The sequence below is a fragment of the Odontesthes bonariensis genome, chromosome 5 (genome assembly GCF_027942865.1).
Source record: "Odontesthes bonariensis isolate fOdoBon6 chromosome 5, fOdoBon6.hap1, whole genome shotgun sequence".
Classification (NCBI taxonomy): Eukaryota; Metazoa; Chordata; class Actinopteri; order Atheriniformes; family Atherinopsidae; genus Odontesthes; species Odontesthes bonariensis.
The window spans coordinates 30,994,193-31,019,980 of NC_134510.1; the positions used below are offsets into that span (position 1 = coordinate 30,994,193).

A 25,788-nucleotide genomic window follows, 5' to 3' on the forward strand; every position below is an offset into this window, starting at 1 on the left:
CTCACTGCCTCAGAGAGAACTTAGAGGACTACTGAACCGGTAATAAACAAAGCTGCAGAAACCAGCTGCCTGTTTAGACTTGAGTGATTTAGTAGAGATTTAAACTGAAGGCTTCCCAATAACTGAAGTGTTGTTTAATGTATCAAATTTCCTCCAAATCAGATAGAAGTGCGCTGGACTTGGAAATGAAGCTCCTGGCTGAAATGGGTCCCACTCCACTCTGTTAACACTGTAAACATCAGCTGTAGACTCGACCTGCTCATTACTTTTACTTTGCTGTAGGCTATAGGCTGCATCTCTCAGGAAGTTACTGCTCCCAGTTGTTTGCAGTCTGTGCGCGAGTTAAATAAGAAATTCAGGCTTTGGTCTCCTTATCTCACCTATAAACAGACAGCAAACATGCAAACACAAAATGTGAAATTACTTAAAACATTAACTGAACCACATTTGGCCCCGCCCCCTACTATTTACTTCAACCAACTGTGTGTCTCCAACTCCAGCATCTCGTCCTATTTTTTATTTTTTTTTAACAAGAAACATCCACAACCTAAAGTCTCAGCATCGGTACCTCTTTTCGCTCCTCTCCGTCCCTCTCCTCCGTCTGTCTGCCAGCTGTCTCCATCCTCGGTCACACTCCCGTCGCGCTGACCCACCTGCAGCACAGCTGAGGCTGAGGAAGGGGGGCATCATCATCAGGCGCGCGATCACTGTTTTTACCGGCTGACCCGGGTAAATGTGGGAGGGTCAGCCGCAACCTCACACGGGATGCTGCATCATTTCAGCCAGCTTTTCGCTCGGTGTTAGTGAGAGGAGAGCGGATCTGAACGTGAGCTGCCGAAGGCGGTAAGTTACGCTTTGAAGAGCCATTGAAAGAACGACTTTTACCATATATGTAAGAAAAAAAATGGTAAACTTAATAAATAAGACTGACAGCATGTATTCATTTCGTTAAGGAAGTCGCTGCTCTCTTTTTTTCTTAATATTTCAGTTAAGTCTATTTATCCATCCTAAGTAATAAATATTCCTATATATATATATATATATGTATGTATGTATGTATGTATGTATGTATGTATGTATGTATGAGGAATGCACATAACAATGTTATATACATACACACACACACACACACATATATATATATACCTGTGTGTTGTATGTGTGTATGTATGTAAGAGGAATGCACATAACATTCTTATGCTCTCAGGCCTTGTGATAATGAAACCTGAAATTAAATTATTCTTTTTTTTTTTTCTATTTTGATTTTTTGATTTATGTGGCTCTCATGTTGTGGCTCTCACCCTCAGGTGGCGAACATGCTCCAAAGTGCTGGCATGTTTACCAAGGTGGTTCTCTTAATAATGTGGTTCAGGTAAAGGACACTGTTTGAATCATAGTGCAATTCCCTGAACAGACTGAAAGGTCTGATTTAAAAGGGTAATTGTTTTTGACTGTGGGACATATGGTTAGGTTTGTTAATGGCAGGTAAACTTGTTGTATTGACACCCCAAGTGTGCGTACCATCTGTGCCTTGTGGCAAATTATTCTTTTTTTTCTCTCTTAATGGAATTCACAGGGAGCTTTGCTGTTTTCAGTGTGTTATCGTTCCACACTTCTTTTTGTCTCCTGCTGCTGAAGTGGGATTTTTGTGTTTGGTCCATTTTTAAATCTGGGCTCAGCAGGTATGTTACATGGCAGTGACTCCCAAATACAGCAACTGTGTTTCATTTGGAATGAAATATGGAGAATATGCTAAATCACTCCCTGAATAATAGATGGTTAAGGCTGGTGTGGAGCATTGCCTCAGGGTTGAGACCCCCTTGTGTGACTCAGTTTTAAAGGGATAGAGATCCCGCTTGCTTGGTGATCAATTTATTGGAATTTACAATCAGAAGTGAGATATTTTATTTCTTCAAGCTACTCTCAAAGAAAGTATTCATTTCATGTTGTTGAGCTGATTTTGTCCTCTGCACACCTGTCTTTGGCAGATTACTTATTGAACCTTTATTGAATGACTTAGAGTGCACTCCCAAGGGGATGTGCAGGGGATGTGCATTGTGTATTCATAGCAGTGTAAGGAAAATAAGGCAGTTTTACTGATTGACTGCTGTTTTTTGAGCTTCATACATAAAGGAGAAATGAGTTCCTACAAGAAGATATCTGCTGTCTTTCCTTGCATGATTAATTCCTCATATAAGCAGAAATACCCCCAGCATCTTATGACTCAGTGCCCCGTCTTGTAATTGCACTTGTTTTCAAAAGTCAGGAGCTACTCATTAAAAACAAAAAAAGTTGCACAAGAAGTCCTGGGAGGAGTTGACGGTCAAAGTGTAGTTTTGACAATCAGTATTTTTGGCCTTGATCTCAGCAGAGAGCTGATTATGCTGCAGCTGAACATCCACATCGTTCCCGCTGGCTGAGACTTATTCCTGCCTCTCAGTCAAAGAAAAGATTTATTGCAGGGCAGCTCGTTGCCTTCGCTGAGGGGGAAAATGAAGGAGAGTATTTTTGAAAACTTCTCCTTCTTTTTTTTATCTGTTGTACGTTTTCTTTTGTTCCTGTAGGGTTGGGGGGCAGACTAGGGTGAGAATGTAATAGACCTGTCAAGTGCATCTAGAGAGGAGCAGAGCAACAGAGGACGAGAAGCGGGATTTCACATGGAGGATAGGGTGATAAGAGAACAGGCTGGTGGATGCTACTGAAGGCAGAGTTGAATTGAAAAGGGCAGCAGACAGCACTGGGATGAAGAAACGAGGAGTCAGTTCAAAAGAAATGTAATTACTTAGCCCAGCAAGGAATTAAAGTCTTGACTATTGTGGTGGAAATTAGGCATCTTTAAATTTCAGGGGGAAAAATAGTCTTAAACATGATATCAAGATCAAACCAGATATTAGTTTTTGTAGATAGTATGGGTCTAAAAAGCAAATTGTGCAATTTACCGGCTGAATGGTTGAACTTATTTGTATCACTTTGAAATAAAGAATATTGCATAAAAGCATACAGAAGTCACTCCAGGATCCAGAGCTGCAGTTTCACATCTTAAACTGTGTGTGAGGACAGAATGTACAATATTTAAAAAAAAAAACTGTTAAATGGAAAAAGGGCTGCACCGTCGCCATCACCGGCGCCTTGCAGCAAGAGGGTTCCAGGTTCGAATCCTCCCACCGTCCAAAAAGGTTAGGTTAGGTTAATTGGTGACTCTAAATTGTCCCTAGGAGTGAGTGTGAGTGTGAGTGTGAACATGCACTCCAGGGTGTACCCTGCCTCTCGCCCAATGACAGCTGGGATAGGCTCCAGCCCCCCCTGTGAACCTAATTTGAATTAAGCGGGTATAGAAAATGGATGGATGGATGTTAAATGGAAAAAAAGTAACCACTTTCAATTCTGTAAACTGCATTGGTAAACAAGAAATGGTCACATAACAAGAGCATTGAGGAATCAGGCATTTGTGTAAGTGCTGCGGAAGAAAAGAAAAGAAAGCTTTAAGTGAAAAGAAAATCTAGATGTGTAGTGTAGGCACCTCAAGAGATTCAAGTTCTCTGCCAACTTTTCTGAAGGTCCCAAATCTTAATGAGCTAATTTGAAATGTAAATATCAGAGGTGTATAAAAACTATCGTATAACTTTAAAAAATGTGCACATCTGTAGTCATCCTCTACTATAATAACAGATGCCCATCCAAAGCAGGAGAAGGTTAAAAGAAGATAAGAATGTGTTTTCAGATAACTGTGTCATTACTTTGCGATTGAAGTAGGCAAGGCAAGTTTATTTCTAGAGCACAACTCGTACACAAGGCAATTCCAAGTGCTTTACAACGACATAAAATCACAAGAAGTCAAATAAAATCGTTCCATAAAACATAAAAAATAATCATTAATTAATTAATTATAAGCGAAGAGTGCCGATAAAATACATTCAGTGTTCATATGCACAGCAAAATAGAACTGTTTTCAGCCTGGATTTGAATGTGGGCAGAGATGAGGCCTGTCTCACATCTTCTGGAAGACTGAAACGCAGCCTCACCTTGTTTAGTCCTGACTCTGGGCACCAGCAGGAGACTCCTCCCTGAGGTTCTCAGGGTCCCAGTTGGTTCATATGGCTCTAACATGTCAGAGATGTACTTTGGCGCTTGACCATGAAGAGACATGTACACAAGTAAGCAATGACCATCAACAGGAATGGTGGAGGTCAAGCTGAGATCTGAAAAAAAGAGAAATTTCTTAGAGTGAACTGCTTGCCTAACTGAAAGTAGTGTAGTGGTAGGGCACTGTTTCACTGTGCAGCTACACCTGCATCAGTGTGACCTTCATGGAAGAGTCATCAGAGGAAAACATTTTGTATGTCTTCACCTAAAAATTCTGTTTCAGAGGTTTGCAGATGAACATAGAAGACACAACAAAGAAGTTATCAGTCAAAGTCAAAGTCTGCTTTATTGTCAGATCTGTATACGTACAGGACATATACAGGCTTGAAATTACTCAAACTCAATAGTTCAGCGTAGCGGTTGCATTTAACTTAAATTAACACTTAATACAAGGCAGAAATGAACTATGGTAACCGGTAATCAGAGTGACAGCACAATGTGGATATATGTACATACAAAGTCTCTGATATTGACATCAGAGTAAAGTGGCATATGCAGAAGTAAGTAAAATAAAATAAAATAAATATGTTTATGTGCAAATATATACGTGCAGTAAATGTACAGGTCCTTGTTGTATTCTACGACTAAAATTATGGTATGCAGTGGATTTGGAGAAGTGTAAGTGTTACAGTAGTGCAAATAATATTCAGTTTTGTACAGAGATGAGTGCAAAAAACAGTTCTTAATGAGTACGGTGTTGAATTTGTCATTGTTTCAGACGAGTGTTCTAGGATGAGGTTAGAAAGGCAGAGCAGGGAGGGAGTTGATCCTCCTGACTGCCAGGATAGAGAAGGAAATGTAAGTATTATGCATTAATGAGCAAAGGTATGTTTGGAGAAAAAGAATGCAGAACTTCATGTAAAGAGCGCTGATATGAAGAGATGATGGCTTTTACAACAAAATAATAATCGTTAAGACATTTCACAATCCAGAATGGACTGCATCAAGAGGTACAAGCTGAATGTTTTACTATGTATGGTTTTGAAAAGGGTAATCTTTCACCTGGTTAGCTAGTTGTAGTAATATCATTTTTGATCAGGTGCCCAAACTTTTGCATGCCACTGTTTAATTTCATCACAAAATGTTATTTTGTTACAGTTACAGCTGTCAAGGTTGAAGTGTTTGAGAATAAGTCGTAGAGACAAAAAAAGAGGGAAAATAAAGCTTCAATTTCCAGCAAAGCATATACTGTAAAACCTCATAAAATCTGATGTCAGAAACTCAGATGAAAATGACCTCAGAGAATCTGGCTTCTATACTTGTGCATTCATGCTTAAATTGAGTACACAATTATGCAGCTTTGCTTTTGTGACAATGAGTTGGTGTCAGCAAGATTCATTGCAATCAGTTCTGAAAGGAATTAGACTGGTTAAAAAAAAACAGCCTATTGTGTTATATGGCAGGAAATAGAGCAAGAGCTAAACTTAGCCGAAACACTGTCACATACCCAGTCAGATGTTTGAATGGCAATAAATATGGAGTGTAGAAATTTAAAGCTGTTTTTTTAAGTTCCTCGTTTAAGTTATGGAAAGGATTTTATGATCTTAAGATGCAAACTGGTTTGAGTTGCTGATATAATCAAAGATAACTTTCAATATAATTGTATATTATCAACCTAATAATCTGTTAAGATGCATAAATAGTTTCATTGCTAACATCTTTTATTTTATTATGTTCAATCCTCATGCTTAGACATCAAAATGGGTTAATTCCAGAGTTATGTAAAACACTCTATTTACGACGATGTAGGCTACCCATATATTTCCCTAAAATGGAATGTTCTGTCTTTGCTGTCAGAAAATAAATAGAAATTTAGGTCAATCAACTCTTTAAAAGACAATGAAAGATTTAGCTGCCTAACCTCTTTTTAATCATGTTTTAAATCCTTAAACTGTTTGATTTCTGGCAAGGTTCCATTGTTTATTCGGATGTAGTGCTGTGGCATATAATATGGAAGTCTGGAGAGACTAAAAAAATGACTTTGTCTGAAAATAGACCTTTGAAAATAGACCATTGAAAATAGCGGAAAATTGTGTGTAAGTTAATGAACTGAGAGTACCAAAAAAGGCAGAAATGTGCCAGATTTATAAAGCCCTGGGTATGTATGGATCTCTTTCATTGTGAAACTATACGGTTATGCACAAACCTAATCTTCAGTTAAGTACAAGTATATTTTAAGAATTGACTATAAGAGAAAAATAGTGGAAATCCCTACCATACTGAGCTCTGTGATAATGTTTCTTGTTAAATTAGGTCAACCCTTTTTTTGTTTGTTTGTTACCATTATATGTGCGGTGTAAATTGGTCCAAACACATGTGTGAGGAATGTGTGAAGCATGTACATTCTCAATTCCTTTCTAATTAGCAGTTTGTGTGATAGAAAACGTATTCACGTGTTTTTCCTTTGACATACATCCTTTGAGCATCCAGGTCCAGGTGTGTACTTTGGAGTGCAAAGGTGCGCCGTTTCTGAAATGTTCCGCATCAGGTGGGATCAGAAGCGTTTTTTAGAGTGTTGCCATTGGAGCTCAACGTTAATGTGTCGTGTCAAAGGCGAATTACAGATGTTACGTTTTCATTCTTTTTTGTATTTTATGGCACATTGAAAACCGACTCAAATGTACGTCCTGACAAAATAATTGAGAAGCATACAAAAAATTAACTTAAAAAGAGATATCCATTTTAAACGGCCTACGTACAAGGACACAGCTCTGCTCATATGTTTTATCATCTCTTAATTGCCATGGAAACATGACTTTGGCTTCGAAATTGTAATATATGTAATTTCTTCTGAAGAGACTGAGTAACATAGAAACTGATTTGCCTGAAAATCCATTCTCAGTTGCACTTTTCATCACAATCTTTCAAGCTCGACAATGGGCCATACATCATTCTACAAAGTGAAGATCAAACAAGTAAAGTGACAATAGGTAAATTACATTTTTGTTTGAAACAAAATTCTAAAAGATCACAGTCGTGAAATTAAAAAGCCAGATTTGACAGATGAAAGCAGAGAAGATGCTGACTGCATGTGAGAGCGACTATAATTCACAGAGAGGAACATGACTTGACTCGTTCTGTTAAATAGATTTGCCATTTTCTCTTTCTAATCCATCCGTTCACTCCTCACATATTACCTCAGATTTTGGGACTAAGGTCATAGTTTCGACAGTGACACAGTTCCAGTCGCAGCTGCAATGCGGCACATTAAACCTTGATCTCACTGGCATCTAAATGTGTTGCCTCTCTCGGCAACAAACAAAACAAAACACAGCTGGTGGTCCAACATTGTTCTACTTCCTCAGCCTTTGAGCTTTTTAGTATTTGTCTAGCATTTGGCTCCACTTGTGATGCAAGAAAAGATACCTCTGTTCACACAACAGTGAGGAGATTGTTTGTTAATCTGTTTTTTTTTTTTGGAAAATGTTTATGTTGTGTTCATCATTAGTAATGGAACATTAATAGGACATTCAAAGTTATCCTGGTCTTCTAAATTGCAAATAGATGTTTGAGTTTCAGATAGAGCTGCTCTAGTTTGAGCCAGTATTGTTTGAAGACCACATCCTCTCCTTTGATTATTACTGACTGCCACAGCTTTACGGGAGCATCACACTGCTACCAGCTACCAGCTTTTTCCTGATCTGGTTGACTGTCTTTGAGGCATTGCACTCTTTGATGTCTTTGAACTCATTTATGGAGGAAATTGAAGTGAAATTTTCAGGGTTTAGTTCAAGTATAAAAATGTGGCAGGAGGAAAGTTTTGACGAACAAAGCTTATAGAAGATTGTATTTTTTTGGTGCTGTAGCCACTTGTGCGAGGTCAACTGCTGGGAGAGCATGTTGATTTGTTAAGCTAAAGTCATATTGGAAAGTGTAGATTATCATTGCAATTCGCTGGTCAGCATCATAAAAAACAGGGTAGATGTGTTTCAGCTTTGTATGACTGTATGACTATATGAGGCTCTGAATTAGTCCATGACCTCTGGACTCACGGGAGAGTTCATGTAGAGTTTCTGTAGGTTAGTGGACTGTTTCAACTTCTTGTTGGTGATAAATATTTCATGCCTCTTTTTGCATACGGATATATGTCATCATCTTTGAATGTATCAGAGTAGATGGATAGATAGATGTTTCGGGTTGATTGGCTGTATTGTAGCTCAGGAGGTGGAGCAGTTGCCTCTCAATCAGAGGGTTTCTGGTTTAATCACCAACCCTCCCAGTCTGTATGTCAAAGTATCAAGAAACAGTCTCTCCGGAACCTTTGTAACATGTGACGTGAGAGCCACTGATCTAAAACAAGGCCAGCTGGGGTGGCTTCTTTCTGGTACCCAAATTAAACAGAATACTTTCCAAAGCACCAGTATGATCCCCTGCAGCAGACTTGGTTTAAAGATGTGTTGCAGGATGCCAGACAACTAAGTAACCATCATTTCAGGACCTATCCCTATTTTTATTATTATTATTATTATTATTATTATTATTATTATTATTATTATTATTATTCATAAAGTGAGAAGAAAAGTGGGGCAAAGTTCTCATGTATCATTCCTCATCATGTTTCAGCTTTGCCTGTGTATTATTGATAATGGATTCTTGAATGAACCTTTTCCTGTTTAATGATCTCTCCTTCAATCCCCTCAGTTTCTTCTTTGCATTCCTTTACCTAAACCCAGTACATACTTATCTTGTGGGACCTGATTGTGATAAGATTGTCCAGGAAATTTAACAGAGATTACCTCAAACAGTTATTATGAGGATTTCAGTTAAAAGTGCATGATGGACTTGGTTAATCACTGATTAAGCATCATGACTGTTTTCCTAAAAGTTACAAGGTATAAAATATTCAGAGTCAGAATTACAGCAGTCTGTATGGTGGACCACAAAGCTCTTAATTACTTACCGGCATTACTTAAAAACTGACAGCAATGGGTTGACTTTGATCAATTTCTTAAATGCTTTAGTTGATCCTGTCATTCAGCGGTACCATGCAGAGCTAGTGGAGTTGAAATACTGCACAAAAACCTACGTTTTCTCCACCAAAGTCAGCTTCTGTGTGGGTCGGATAAGCCTAACTTTGCATTAAAGGTTCATTTTAAGAACTTTATGGCTGATAAACTGGGGATGATGTCCTCCACACTGTTTGAGCAACTGGCTAGCTGACAAATCTTCTGTCCTTTAGAGCCGTTCTCCAGTACACTGAAACGGCTTCAGGTATTTTTGGTATATGTGGTTCCACAGCAGTTGGAACTTGCACATTTTTTGATTACAGAGCTCACAAATTTAAGGTAAAGTTATGATTAGTCAATTCAAATGTCATGTCTATTAGATCCCTGATTAAATGACTGTGTATTGCACAAAGCTGAACACATTCCCACTGTCCACCTGCAGAGAGCTTTAAATTTTCTGACAGGATAACAAAATTGCTTTTTTCAATAAACCCTTCACATCCTTACACAAACTAAAAGAACCACTTCAGGGGGATTGTTTATTCAGAAATGTTTTTAGAAAATAAGTTTTAGAGTCAAATTTGCCCTCTCTGGGGTCCTGATTGTTCACCCCTGGTACTGAATGACCATACTCTACAGGCCCTTTGGGCAATATTGCATTGAAAATACTTTTGAATTGGAAATCACTACAGCAGCTGAGGTAAACTTCCAAAACCATTGTGTGTGGACATGATTTGTTTACATAAGCACAAAAGTGATAAAAAAAAAACTAAAACATTATATATGTCATTATCATATTATGCCCATTGAACAAGACTAGAATAGGTTTACATTATCAAATGTTGAAAACCAATTATTTTTCTCATACTGTACACTGCTGCAGCACCTGTTGTCATGTTCTGTCTCTAAAGGCCTCTTTCCAAAAAGCCCCAGTCTCCTCTGATTGGGCAAAATGTTGCTTGTGAAACAGCTCATAATTAATTGTTTCAAGTGTGCCAAACTTACCAAGCGTTAAGCAAATGTTTTAATGTCCAACAGAAATGGAATTAAAACAAATTTTTTATTTCAAATCCAGTTGGCTCTGTTGTTCAAAAAAAATACAAAAACTTTTTCTCATTGTTTGCAAGATAATTCAAAAGCACATTCTGCATGCATTATAGCAGCAGGGCTCTATATTGATACAGGGTGGTGTTTGAACGGCCTTCATACCTTTGGCATAGTATGAAATTAGAAATATATCATTGGAGGGCAGAACTGTTGGCGCAGCTGTGGCTTGGTGGTCTGTGGTTTTTTGCTCAGCTTCCCCAATCCACATTCAAAAGGAGTGAGTAAAATCCAAGCAACTAATAGAAACATAATAGAGGGAATTAATCTCTGCATGAGACCAACCTTATCAGGACGTGCCTGTTTTAATTAATTTTAGCTTTACCAGCTAAATTGCCTTTTTTTCTGTTCAAAATCTGTGATGAGGTTTTCCCTCCATGAAATTGAGTTTCTTTCCTCCAGTTACTTTTCTTGGCACCAGTGGCCAAAAAGAACCCACATCTTATAAATGTTTAATCTCTGTTCAGTCTGTTCAGACAAAATTAGGTGACCTAAAATGTGAACCAGTTGCACAAGTGTGGTATTGTTGGTATCCATGTCCTTTGGATGGCTTCCTGTCAAGTTGTCTCTCTGAGATTAGAAAAAAGACAGCTCCAACTCTGGTTGGACAATAACCTTTTTTCTTTTATTTCCCTCCGTTATCAGAGGAAGAGGCCAGCCTTTGTTGGATCTATTGAGAAAGGCTGACTTGTGTGCTCACTGGTTCGTATGGGGCCTCTTGGTAATTATTTTTCTCTTCCTCTCTTTGTGTCATCAATTTTCAGCCTGACCATGGTCACAGGAGCGAGAACATGACTTTCCTAAATGAGTCGGACGAGACCTCCTCTCCCTCCTTCCTTCTCTCCTCCCTTGAGAAAAATGTCTCTGCTTTCATCACCCATGCACCCTCATATTCCCTCATATCCATCCCCACCTCCTCCTCCTCCCTTCTGACATCCTCCAACTGCACCAGCGCTGCATCCACCTCCTCTCCTCCGTACAACTTCTACGCCGTGCTTTTAGTCCTCCTGATTTTCTGCGTTATTTTCGGCAACGTGCTGGTCTGCGTGGCGGTTTCTCGGGAGCGTGCTTTGCAGACCACCACCAACTACCTCATAGTCTCCCTGGCTGTCTCCGACCTGCTGCTGGCAACACTGGTCATGCCCTGGGGCGTCTACCTGGAGGTGTGTGTTATGGTGTTTTGAGGCATCAGCATTGTGATTATTTTCTGTTCATAAGCAGAAAAAGTGGAAAACACTTCTTCAGATGCAAAGACACTAAAAGTGGCTGTTTCTCTAAAAGTTTAAAAGTTTATGATACTATCCACTGCAGTGGATTCAAAACGAACAAATATCATCAAACAAACCAGATCAAATATTCTTCAGAATTTTTTGTCAGAAAACAGCAGAAGTTTCATTTTCATAATTCAGAGAGTTTCATAGTTTCAAAGATCAAGGTAGCTTTCCATCAGCTTATTTTGTCTAACTGGAAGTACAAAACCAAAAGATATATAGTTCAGATTGTCTTCTGACAAAAGAAACATGCAAATCCTCAGCTTTGGGAAGATGGGACAGATGATTTAGTGCCAATTAAAAGTGATTGTTTAATTTATGAACTGCTAAAGCAAAACTAAATGACTTACTCGGTTGAATAAATACACAAAAAAATCAGATCAATAATGAGATGACCTACAATTATGGAAAATGTCTCCATGGCACCGAGGAATTAATTTCAGTCTGCAAAACACATTCTGCATTCATGATTTTTTGTGTAAACGCCATTATCTTTTGATAGTTAAAATCCCTTTTGCGTAATGTCAAAAGAAAATCATGATGGCCTCCTTCTAATAAAAAGCAGAACTGAATACTAAGACTAAGCAAAGGAGGCTTGTATTTGCCTTAGTTGTATTGATCCGTTTGCACCAGAGTTCGAATATAAATTGGCCAAACTACACAAAAGGAGCAAAAGTTTAAGCCATGAGATGTTAGAAAGGAAGTGTGTGCGCCATAACTTGAGATTGTGTTTGTTTTGTTGAAGGTGGTTGGAGAGTGGCGCTTCAGTCTGATCCACTGTGACATCCTGCTCACCCTGGACGTCATGATGTGCACCGCCAGCATCCTTAATCTCTGTGCTATCAGCATTGACAGGTGGATTTACTCTTTACCCTCACTTTATTGTGATTGCTGGAGTTTTATCTCTTTTATTGGTGTGTCTCCTTTTATTTATTATACTTCACCCTAAACCTTTAATCCTCTTTATTCCAGTTTTTGCCATTTATCATTATCTCCAGAATAGCCTTTCAGCAAGTGAAGAAGATGTTTCATAACAATTTCACTGCTTTCAAAGACCAAATAACGAGGATGACAGTAAATCGATATGTGATTCTTAAGTCTCTACCCTAACCTTAAGCTTGATATGTGTAGGTTGGGATAGATCAGAGGTTTTCAAAGTAAAAGGTGGGCTTTCTCGGGGGAGGTACAAAATGCTTTGGAAGTCACTCATTAAAGAGAAGCAAAACATTATTACACTGATTATAACATCAAAAGCAGCTCAGGTAATGTAGCCAACATGTGATTTTTAATAGCTGAGAAGGTGTTCCTACTTATAAAGAGTCAGAAACTAATAATTGGATATAATGGCTCAATTGATGAGTGTAGGTGCGTTGCTAGGCATAGAGCTCTATTGTGGCACAGGCTCCCCATCAATCAAACTGTTTTATTGTTTTATTCATAAGCCTTGCTGTTTGTATAAGATATGCAATACAATGTAATCTTACATTACATCTATTTTTCTGTCCACATGCTGACCTTGTTCCTCTTACTCCCTTCCTGTCTCCTCTCTATCCTAAAAAAACAAACAAAATTCAAAGTCTAATATAAGGTATGAATTGATCAATATTTATTTTTATTACTATTCTAATGAAATATAACCTTGTTGAAAGAAATGCTGTCAGGTAGCATTACTTTGACCACTTTCACCTGAACTTGGTGGTTTAAAACTTGTTTGTCCATCTAAAAACAAAAATTCCCCAAGAGTGTTTGTTTTAATACTAAATATATGATAAAGCCCACATCTATAAATATATATATAAAAAAAATACATTTTAAAAACTGATTAGAATAATAAAGTACATTAGTGAAATCAGGACAATTAAAGCAGCAAAGGAAGTTAGACAAGGGAGAGCCGGAGAGACAACATTAACCATCCATCACCATTATCTCTGAGCTCAGCTGTTGCTGTTGTCTTCAGTCATTGTGTAATGTTATCATGCTTCAATCTAAAATGCTCTAACACAAACTGCATATGAATTTTGTCTCTCTATTACAGTCCTATATGTTCCAATATGCACAGCGTGCACCGACACACTTTGAATTGTATTTTGACAAAAAAAACTCCCTTGAAATGTACAATGTGTCCAATCAAAAAATCATAAAGTATCGACCATACAAGCGGCAGAAGGGAAACTTTTTTATGTGCAGCGCTTTCAAATATGACCACTGTTTCTTTTTCACTTCTGACTTATGTTGACTTAATAACACAACCGTTTTGTCACGTTCTGGTTAGGTTGAGGCAATAACACTTATTAGTTATGGTTTGAAATGAACACTACTTGGTCTTGGTTATAAAACTACCATGGTTAGGGCTAAAATATATTATTTTACATCATTTTTACAACTCACATGGAATTGCTCTCACAACCGCTATAGGCTGCTTATTATTCTAATGTAAATGAAGGTCTTAATGGTCTGCATGAGCAAACGCCCCATGTGGTCACATTTGGGAGGAGAACCATCTGATCTTCACACTGGCCTGCTGCATGCACGCCACCATTATGCATTAACAATGTGCACACTGCAGCTGGTACACTGTGTCACTATATGTGAGGCTGTAGAGACTCAGCAGCTAAGAGCTTACCTCGGCATGTATGTTAAATGAAACTACATTGTTTGATCTTGTGAATTAGTAAAACATGACTTGTTTAATGTGCCCCAGTAAAAAGGGTCTATGGGATCAAATGAAAATCATGATAATGAACCTCCAGGCCTCCAGAAAGAAACTAAAGGGCAAAACATTTCCAGCTATTTCTCGTACTCTGAAAACTCCATGGGCCCAAAAAAAGAAACAAAAGAAAAAAACCTTCCAGTAAAAAAAACTTTTAAGCTGTATCCATGATCCACCTGTCACTGAGCTGAGCTGAGCTGTTACCAGCAGGAAAAAAGGTCTCTAAGTGTCCTTGCTGTGCTTTATGGTCATTAGTGTTCATTTAATTTTTTTGGAGAACACAGAACAAGGAGACCATGTTGGAACATTTTGTCCTCCCCCTCATTGCCCCCTTCATGGGTCCAGGGGGAAGGTCGTCTGCAGCTGTGTCCTAATTCGTCTAAAAAAAGAGACACATTGAGGCCACTCTAGCTAGAACTGTGCAATTTGGTGCAATAACCTATGACTGAGTCTTTATCGATTTGTTGAGGCTATATATTGAGCAATTCTAAAAACAATACATTTGTCAGGTTGGTAAAAATACAAAGGCCTCATTGTCCATAGAAGATAGAGTGCTGGATGATTTCAGGATCATTTTTATGATAGGTAAAACCCCTTAAAAACACCCGACCAAGTTAAGAACAGGAAAATGGCATATTGTTATTCAAGTCTACCAATTCAATTAAATTCAATTCATTTTTATTTATATAGCGCCAAATACAACAAATTTCATCTCAAGGCCGTTAAATAATAAAGTCCAATTCAAGCCAATTGGAATTCAATTCATTCATATAGAGCCAATTCAAAACCAACCGATTGCACCGAAACTTGTCTTCAGTCCAATCTCCCGTCCTGAGCGTGCCTGAGGCATGTACCAGGAGTTCACTTCACAAGGATTCATCACAAGGTTCAAACCTTTCAATATTCTTTAGAATATAAATACAAGGTGAGAACAATAGAAAAGAAGCCTTGAAACCATCAGCTGTACTTCAGACCAGACAAGTGTAAAACACACAGAGAAGTATGATGACGTAGGCATGCTTAGCTTCCAATGTCACTGGGTCACCAGTGGTAATAGATCATGGGATGATAGAAAGAAGAGGCCAAGATTCTGCGGTGTAAAGAGATCTACTGTTTACTCAGATTCAGCTGAATGCAGCAAAGTTCATTGTGGCCCTCAGAGTAAAAATGGTCAATAACGCTCAAACAACAGTTTCATGAAGTAGAATATTCTTTAAGGACTCTATTGCCTGACCTGAATCTGATCAAGCTACTATTCACTTACAAACACAACATCAACTACAATTCAACACAAATGCATTGAGAATACAAATATAAAGGCAGAAAATTCCATAAAAAAGCAGCTGCAGAAAAATACCTAGTTAAATCACTACAAAAAGGAAATCTATTTTTTGGTGAAGGGTTGCAGAAGATTCTCAACAAGGTCATTTAAATGTCAATATAGTCAATGTCCTTTAGATGTGGTTAAAAGTAAATAGAATAATTATCAAGATAAATCTTTTAAATGGGGAGCAAAGGAAGGTCTGCATTTGTTGTCCTGCACAATATCTCCATCATTCCTGTGTGACTCCCTCACAACTCACACATATACGGTTGATACCGAGATGCTTTAGGCTCGACATCTCTCAGTTGTATGCAGCTGATATGACAACTGAAATGACAAAGAGACTTTTGCAGAAGTACGCAACGAAGACAGATTCTCCTTTAGTAAAGCTATGGGTTTTTTATGTCCGTGACTTTCTTCCTACCATCAAGATTTCAGCAGCTCACTTGAGACTGCTCACACCTGCATTTACAGCAGCGACTGCAAGTGATTTTGACAGTTGTGTGTTTTGTGTCCTTGTGACTGTGAAACAATGAGTGACAGCTTTTATCTGTTTGAGGAGAAACTGGGAATTTGTGTCAAACATATTCTAAAATATGTGAGAACATGGCTGTGGGATAAACAACCGAAGATGCATTACATTATGTTTACTCTGTATGGGTATGTGTTTTCAGATATGTGGATTAAAAGAGTGAGAAGCTTGCTAAGGTTACATCTGTGTTTTATATATCTGTGCTTATGTGTTGTTGCAGATACACAGCGGTGGCCATGCCTTTGCTCTATAACACCAGATACAGCTCCAGGAGAAGGGTGGCAGTGATGATTTCTGTGGTGTGGTTCCTCTCCTTTGCCATCTCCTGCCCTTTACTGTTTGGACTGAACAATACTGGTAACAGCACAATTTGATGCTTTCTCTTATGTTACAGCTGACCCATTAGCCAAGGTGTTGTTTGCTCGATCCAGAAGTGTAGAGTCTATAAAGTAGCACACTGAAATTCAGTCATGCATTCTTGGAAAATAGGTGAAACCTTGAAATTTACACTTGAGGGTTGTCCAATTCCTACAATGTCACACAGAGTTGAAATCATCTCATATCCTTCAAGGAAATTTACTGTTGTGCCACTACTGAGGCATGACTGACTGCCCAACTTTCTTGTGATAAAAATGTCCTGTCAAAGTCCAACTCCTGAGGACAGTTTGCAGCCGGTGCAGCGATTTAGTTTGCTTTGGCAAGTCAGCAGCAAGTTAAAAGGCTTTGAGTTGAATCTGTGTTTCTTTAACTGGATTACATTCAGAGTGAATAAAGGATTAAAAAAAACAATCAGTATGTGCTATAATAACATTTGCCTGAACCAGTATGGATTCCAACAAACATATATGGAGATTATGGTTATTATAGACAGTGATTGTAGGTGCTATATTAATGACAACGAAACAGATTCCGCTTTAGCAAATCTAATTGTGAAGGTCAGAAGATGTGACATAGGAACTAAATTACCATGAATGCATTTCAATCTAAACTTATGCAACATCTAAAAGCTACCTTACTTGTACGTACAGCTGGTAGCACCAATCTGACTTGATACATTTATTCCAGTTGCAGGTGTCGGCCGATGTTATGCTCGTGTAAAAGTACTTGCATTCGTAATGATGCTCTGAGACAAACCAGTGCAACCACACACACCGCTGACAATTTAGCTTTTTGGCTTTTTGGTCACAAAATAATGTAAACATCAGTACAGATCCCCATACTTAGTATTTCACTATCACACCCATATCCCCACCTTTTAATAATTATTGTCCCCATAATTCCTTCCTAGCCACACAGTCAAATATATGACATCAGTTTCACCTTCATTAAGGAGTACTTTTGTAGATCCAACATCTAATGTAGATGCCACTATGAGAAAAATATCTTAAGCCTCAGCATTATGGGCTGTTTGATCCTACATGAGATACATTATCTGTTCTACCCTGGTGCATATTCTGGACAAGTGTGTGGATTGGAAATGGAAGATTTGGAATCTTGGGACTTGTTAAGACCGAGTTAGTGAATTGATTTTTTTTTTTTTTTTCAACCTGACAGTTTCTCTTCCGATCCTCACTTGCCGGTATTTAAGTTTGATAGTGAATGAGTCCACAGACGGACAGATCATCTTACACAGTTTCTTATGCGCTTTCTTGAGCCTCTGCAATACTTGTGAGCATCTATCTTACAATTTGATAATTAACCTTTGATGGAATTGTAAACCAATTTCAGCATCTGATGACACGCAGAGCCTTAAGTAAGATTTAGAAAATGTGATCTCATCAAAGAAGTAGCACATTATGTCTTTCGAAACAACTGAACGCAGATAATCCTCGATGAGGTTGTTACTTCACAAAGCAGCAGGAGTGCTGGTAGCTCAGCAGCCAACTTCTGATTTAATTGAGGCGTCTGAGATGTGGAACTGAAGCTTTGAAAGTACTCGCACTGAATTCAAAGGGAACTACTTGAGAATAAGGACAAATACAAAAAGTAATGTGACAGCTTACATAATAGCTTCAGTTGTCGCTCCAAACACAGCAGGACACTCAATCATGTAAGTTAGACTGTGAAAAATATCTCCACAGTTATGGGTTGCTCATAGATCGCACCACACAGTTTGTAAGGTTTTTATACATCTTCACATTGTCAGACTGTATGCACGGATATCCATCGTGATCTCTTGACAGACTGTAAAATATGTACATTAGCCTTTTTTTCATTAGTTGAAAAAAAGCAAACAATAAAAAATACCACCACAATCTTGTAGTGGATTGTAAGACATGAATGAGAGATTTTTTTGAGTCTACATGTTTTTCTTTTTTAGGTACAGTAAGTTATTTGTTTTTTGTTTGTTCTATGGATTTTCTGTTCAGTCAACCCTTTACAACAGTGGGGGTTTAATTTGGCTTAATTGCAGAAGAACTGGAAGCCAATTAAGGCAACCTGTCTGAGGGAAGAAATAAGGAAAATCTGAAAATACATTTCATGGTGATATAATTATGTAACAGAGGATAAACCTGCAAATGAGGGGTTTCATATAGTCAGGAACAGTGTTTCTTGGAAGAGAAAAACTCCCTTTGGTGTGGACTTTGGTCCAGATTTGTAACTCTTCTAACCGTTTACATGCTCATAGTTAACTTATTATATCTGGACCCAGTTTCTTTTGTTTGCTGCTTCAGTTTTAAAAAAAAAAAAATTAAATAATGTATAAAATAAGTATTGTATAGTATCTTATATCTTAGTGTCTGACTTCATGTTTTACACCTTGTCATTAGATTGGCAAAAATCTTCTCATCTTTGTCATATCAGTATAATAAATAAGCCTATTCCTCAAAATGTCAAACAATAATTTCAATTAACCCAAGAGAAATCTCCTGCAAATTTTGTGGTATTTTCCTCTCTGTTCTTTTCATCAGCAAGTCGGGAAGGAACTACATGCAGCTTTGCAGACCCAGCCTTTGTTGTGTACTCGTCTGTGGCCTCCTTCTATGTTCCTTTCATCGTAACATTACTGGTGTACGCCCAGATCTGTGTGGTACTGCGCAAGCGGGGCAGACGAACCGCTCCACCACGCAGACACGGCCTGCTAACACAGAGTGGGACTGAGACTGGAGAGGGTCGACCCCGAAAGGTACAGTTCATAGTGTGATGGGTACATTTTATTGCTAAAAATTTCTCAGAAACCGTCACGTTCATGAGACCGTACAAACCCAAAAGCTTTTCTCTAAATACATTTAGTCACAAAATCTTTAAATCAGCTCCTGTAAGCGAAATTTGATCATTCTCTTGAAGCCTCCCCAATTGCTCATTTTTCTTTCGATTGATCTGAAATTGTCACTGAGCACCCCCCCAAAAAAAAACAGAAGGATTATTTGAGTCCATTTTGTTACATATGTATAATATCTTATCAATACATTGCTGACTCTAGATATCTCAGATTAATCTTTTTTTGCACATATTGTGGTAGATCTATAGTAAGGAACCCAACCTAAATTTAAGTGATCTTTATGTTTTGTGCTTGGGCTCCAAATAAATAGATAAAAAAGAAGGAATAAATCAATTTTAACCATTGTAATTTTATTCTCCATAAATAATAATTATTATTGAACATTGTTATAGTCCTCTCTGGCAATATGTCCTTTTTACTGTGAGCTGCTTCCATCCTTTTCAGAATAAGTGTACACAACCGGAAGATGTGAAGTTGTGTACCTTGATCCTGAGGCCAGCCACTGCAGGCCCTCAACGCAAGAAAGTGGTGAGTATTATGACCAAAGTAATTGCTCAGTATGCATAAGCTCCCTCTTCACTTTTATATATTTCTTATGCAGCCTCCTGGCTATGCTGTGATTCCTGGCTTGCATCTTGTTATCATCCTCATTTCTATATTCATGAACACCCCACTGTTCTTCTTTCATCTTGGTGTTTTCTAAGCATCCAAACCTTGTGTTTGTCACCAAAAGCTTGCCTCCTTCCTCCCTCTCTGTGTGTCAGACTCTAGTGAAGGAGGCGGTGGTTCACCCCCTCGAAGTGGAGCCAGGTCAGTTCCTGCCACAGACTGAGCAGAGCCTGGCTCCTCCCCCTGCTCCCCAGACCTCGTCCCGGATCTCCCTGTCCATCTCAGTCGGACCTGCCCCTGTTCTTCCCTCTACCGTGACACGATCGGCTCTGACACCCCGCCCTCCAACACTAGAGGATGGCATGAGGAGTCGTGAGGGATGGAGGGAGCGCAGCGGAGGCAGAGAGAAATGGGGCACAACCAAGGAGAGGGTGAGAGGGAGGCTGTCCCAGCAGAAGGAGCGGAAGGCAACGCAGATGCTTGCAATTGTGCTTGGTGAGCAGGGGGAAGTACAGGCTAATTGATAAGATGTTCACATTTGGATTATGTACACACACGCAGCGTGTAGCCTGTCTCACCCTTTCGAGGTGTATGGACAAAGCTGCCACTGTGTACGTATACAAATCAATTAGTGTACACAAATATCAATGCATACTAAAATAAGCTCAAGGCAACAGTTTCACACTTTGAAAACATTTTTATTTGCTTTCAGCAAATGTGCTGAAGGAAAAGACGTTTGCCAACATCATCATCATCACTCATCCCCCAAAGTTAGTGGATGATTAGTCTTGCTGTTAATCTTGTTTGCTATTTTGTTTTTAAAATTTCCACAGCCCTGTTCTTGATTCCAGGAGGCTTTTGCTGCCATTGTTGAATATTTACACCCACACAAGCACTTGTAGTGTTAGACACCAGCAATTGTTAATTACATTTAGCTAAAACATCATTAGAACAACAATAACTCTTCAGGGGACAAATCGACTTCGACTACTAGTCCATACTGACATGACAGCATCACACATTTGCTGCAGATTTATGGCCAGTACTACCATGTTCCACCATGTCCCAAAGGTGAAATATTGGACTGGGATCAGGTGACTAAGTAGGCACATGAGTGTGGTAAACTCACTGTCTTGATCAAGAAGCCAGTCAGAGATCATTATCTATGTGACATGTAGCTTTATTCTTCTGAAAGTAGCCTTCATAAGATGGACATATAACGGTCATAGAGCTAGGAATGATCAGGAACGATACTCAGGTTGTGCTAATCCACAACGTGTGCAAAGTTTTAAAGTCTGAGGTCCACATGAAAGGAAGTTATACAGTCTGAGTTTTTCAGTGTGTTTCAGACAGAAGATGGCAACATGTGCGGGAGTAATGTTCATTATCACACAAATACATAAACAGCAACAAATAAGTGTTATTGTAACACTGTAACAATGTTATGTTCTTCCCAGAGAGTGCAGTCACCTTCCCTCTGTGCGTGTCATAATCCAAGATAAAGTATTATTTGTTGTGGGAGACCCTCTGGCTGTGGACGCTCATGCACGTTGGCCTCTTCACTGCATTGCAGAGCAAGAAAACTTCCAGGTTTTCTTCCACAAAATCAACTACATGCTTAAACTAAAATTATTTTCACAAAGGGAAGGATAACAAATCAACTTTGCATTAGATTTTTTCCAAGAAATAGAAAAGGGCTCCGGGGTATGGTGAAGTATGTGGAAAGGAATTACAATCTATTGTCCTTTCTGATATATATAGGAAAGACAAAAGTGTAAGATATTACAGTAGCAGGCTGTACGGACTCACCCTCATATTTATCCACACAAGTCACACTTGGTATGACTGCATGAAAAAATCATTGAGGAAAGCTTTGAACATTGTGGCTGCAAGGAGTTGTGGGACAGAAAGAATATTTTCAGGAGGATGCTCCAGTGTTTCCAGTGTTTAAGGAGATAATAAACGAAGCATTGGAGCTCTTTTTCTTCATATTTAGACAATTCAAACAGTTCTTGGGCTGCTTCACAAGCAAAAAAACACTATATGACTGGATCCCAAGTTTGCTTTGGACTGAGATTTTGCAGCTCTAGTGTAGTATCCAGTGATTTTCCTAAGTAGGACCTTTAAAGCATGTAAACCTGTTAAAATAGATTCCAAAAATAAAGTATTAAATTTGTTAGTGAGCATGATATAGGCTGTTTAAATGATGGCGGGTTAGTATTAAGTGCCTCAGTCACAAAGAAAGATTCTCCAATTCATTACAAGACTACTCAAAATTAAAGCAATGGTTTTCAATGATATTCTGTCTTGTATCAATAATTCTTTGTTTTACCAAATTCTCACACATCTGAATGTTTCTGCAAAAATCTGTATTTATCAGAGTATACAATGTTTTACTGTACAATATAGTTGAGACAATGCATACTGTGACTTCACAGCATTGGCCCACAGAGTGGCCTTCTGTTGCTATCGCCCATCTACTTCAAGGTTTGACATGCTGTGCGCTCAAACTTAATCCTCTGTTCAGATTAAGTGGTTATTTGAGTAACTGTAGCCTTTTTTTATCAGCTCAAATCCCTCTGGCTACTCAGAACCCATAAACAAGCCATTTTCAGCAGAGAACGACTGCTCATGGCTGTTTTTTTTGTCTCTTCTCTTTCCAAGGTGTATTTATTATCTGCTGGCTGCCTTTCTTCCTGACCCACGTGCTAAAGGCGCACTGCAGGAGCTGCTGCATCTCGCCTTCACTGTACAGTGCTGTCACCTGGCTGGGATACCTCAATAGTGCCGTCAACCCTGTCATCTACACCACTTTCAACATTGAATTTCGCAAAGCTTTCATCAAGATCCTGCACTGCTAGGCCAGCGAACCAAGAGTCCAACAGCTGTCAAAAGGAATAAATAAGACCTGACACTGGGATCTGAGTTGTGAACACGTATAGAAGAGAGTAAAGAACTCTTAGCCAGTTTGATACACAGTAAAAGGGACTGTAGCAATAAACAATCTGAATAACTTATAGGTAAAATATGTTCAGGCTTTTAGGAGAATTTACAAAAAGAAAAATGAAACTAGCAGGTCAGACAAGACTGAACAAAGACAACGTAGTATACGGAAAGAATGACAGCGGGCACAAAAGAAACTACTAAGTGATAACAAAAATGAGAGTATGTGACAAGTTGAAGGCAGCTACAAGAAACACAAACAAGCTGGATGTATATATATATATATATATATATATATATATATATATATATATATATATATATATATATATATATATATATATATATAGAAGAGAAGACGTGCATTGTGTTCTGTAAATATATCTTGCAAAGGGAATGTGTGAGAACAGGGGCTCTGAGACATCGAGGACTCACATATGTGAGATTCACTGAGACGTGACTGTTTTTCCAGTTGGCTGAAACACTTCACTTGCGACTGTCAGACTTTTGCATCATCTTGTAACAGTGACTTGTTATCTGCTTGCATGTCCATCTATCTTGTCGGCCAGAAACAAGCCAGTCCAAGAAAATACAGAAAAAAAACACTTTTATCTCAATGTCCAACACCATTTTCCTTTTTTTTTTCCGACAGGCTGCTAAATTTCTGCCAAGCTAGGATTATTGCTTTGAGCACTGATGTAAAGTTTAGTGTTGTAAATAAGAATTTTGGTGTGTTTAGAGCATGGATTGTACAAAGAATTTAAAAAATAAATTTCTTCTTTTATTGCTTATTTTGTTACTAAATAGTCCCAAAGGGACATTGTTTAACCCAGGATCCACAGTATCCCTTATGTTTTTTTTCTTAATTTATGTACATATAGTAAGGTAGAATATACGAAAGAAACATCTGCCAAATATAATGACAGTTCAGCGAGAGCAGTAACCAAACAGAAGCAAGTTGCAAGCCTTTTATTTATAGGGTTTCCAATCCCATTTTGCACACTGTGTCAGAGGTATTTAAATAAACTGCTGTGTGCTGCCTATGTAAAATTACACAGGGATTGCACACATTTGAGTTGATGATTTTCAGTCAGGGTTCCACAGGCACACAATGGATTGTGGTTGAAACATATTTTATTTAACTTTTTCCATCTTTCAGCATGGTGCAAAATCTCACCAAGGATGTTTTACTGTTTTATTGATAGTCAGAATCCTAGATCATGTGCATGTTTTAACTATTCTTTCTCCAAAGACTTTGGCAGGTCCAATATTTAAATGATTCCTTCCCACCAGTGCATCGGAAGTATCTTTTTCTCTATACAACTGATTTCCTTAAACTATTACTTAAATTTTACTGCAATGACTTTCGATATCACTCAACAATTTCCATTAATATTTTTGATTGATTTTTTTGGGGGGGAAATATGCTGATGTGCGTACCATTATTACAGAGAGTGCACAAGGTTCTCCGTGGACAACTATCTACTTATTCATTTGTTTTGACTGTGTAAATATGTTGACTGACTTGATTTGCAGGACACGTGTGCAACGGAGTTTTTGATACTAGGATACTATTTAATTAATATTCAATAGATACCTATTTGGAGCAACAGTGATGGCCAGCAAAAAAAGTTGCTGTTGTATGGCCTTCATCACCAGTTTTGGTGAAAAATACTAAAAGCAAAAATGCTGTTTGGAAGTATTATGAGTACAAAACAGACAATATTGAAAAGGCCAAGGATGCCTGGAAGCTCATATTCAAACAAAGCAGCAAAGTAGTGGTGATGTGGTTGAATAGTGCAGAAAACATGGCAAAGTATCTCACACCAACAACCCAGTCTTTAGGAGGAATTTCAAGAGATAAGTAAAGCTCCTGTTTCAACTACATTGAAGAATTGAAAAAAAAATAAAAAATTTTCCCTGGCTTTATAAAAAATGGCATCAAGTGTCTCTAGTATTTAGTGTCTAGTAGTGTATCTGCATTAGGTTTAAAATTCTAGAATTATGACAACCCTAAATAGCAGAATACCTCATTCTGTAGAAGACCATTGCACATATATAAAACACAGAAGACAGTAAGAATAACTGTAGATTATTGATTCACAAAGTTATCCATATGTGCATCCATAAATGGGAAGAAACGGGAACCTTACAGGGCTCAACGGGACTATGATGTAACATGACTCATATAGGCTGTGCATCTATCTGGCTTTTTGATGGAAATCCATCTAATTATATTCAGTCAATTAGGTTCCTCAAAGCTTAAATCCTTTTGTCTTTTGTCATGAAGTGCCACATGAAGTTGATGCATTTTGTTTTTCAAGTGAAACACTGGATGTAAAAACAGTTTTAATGTATATAGTATGGATTAATCAAATAGAACACAGAGGTGATGTTGGGATTGCAGCTCTATGTTTTTCACAGAGATGTGGCAGCAGGAACATATTTCAGACTAACGCCTCTACAGACTGCAGACAGAGCAGCCAAAGTAAAGGAGGAGAAGTTGCAGTGCTTGTTAAAAACAGATGGCACAACCCATGACATGTTACTGAGAAGGAACATTTCTGCATCCTGGATATTTAAGCGTTGACGTGAGTTTCCATCTTTGTTGTCTGCCAAGAGTTAACCTTTGTTACCTGCTACGCTGCAGGTGATGTCATCAGCTTAGTTGTTGACAGCTGCAAACAATCCAATGCAATCGTGACAATTTCTGGAGATATCAACCGTGCGTCTCTTTCTGCTACAATTTGTCATTTTACTCATACATTGTTTACTATTTCCTTACTTACACACTTAAATATCAATTTTCAATGAAATAAATATTTAACAGGGATGAATGAAGTATTATTCAACATATCAACTGTTGGCATAGTTACTATGAAATCAAGAGTGAAAATCAATGTCCCCCTAATGAAAAGTTGAGAAAATTTTATTGATCCTAAAATTTTTAGCCATCGGGTAAAAAAAAATCTAATTTGTCCAA

At 38.2% G+C, this 25,788-nt stretch overlaps 1 protein-coding gene across 1 annotated transcript; it reads left to right on the forward strand.

The window, feature by feature from the left end:
• The first annotated feature begins 547 nt into the window (after nucleotides 1–547).
• On the forward strand, nucleotides 548–23,067 carry drd2l (dopamine receptor D2 like). The gene is made up of 8 exons (XM_075466765.1): nucleotides 548–843; nucleotides 10,958–11,356; nucleotides 12,210–12,319; nucleotides 16,251–16,387; nucleotides 18,943–19,157; nucleotides 19,698–19,781; nucleotides 20,018–20,357; nucleotides 22,527–23,067. The coding sequence occupies exons 2-8, from the start codon at nucleotides 10,985–10,987 to the stop codon at nucleotides 22,721–22,723; spliced, it is 1,455 nt and encodes a 484-aa protein (XP_075322880.1). The 5' UTR covers nucleotides 548–843; nucleotides 10,958–10,984; the 3' UTR covers nucleotides 22,724–23,067.
• Nucleotides 23,068–25,788: the final 2,721 nt, after the last annotated feature.

Bases quoted from the DNA above. Each gene is read 5' to 3' on its own strand.
- drd2l (XM_075466765.1), top strand. From the start codon at position 10,985: ATGACTTTCCTAAATGAGTCGGACGAGACCTCCTCTCCCTCCTTCCTT. The intron at 12,320-16,250 runs GTGGATTTACTC...GTGTTGTTGCAG, and splicing joins TGTGCTATCAGCATTGACAG to ATACACAGCGGTGGCCATGC. The intron at 19,782-20,017 runs GTGAGTATTATG...TCTGTGTGTCAG, and splicing joins GCCCTCAACGCAAGAAAGTG to ACTCTAGTGAAGGAGGCGGT.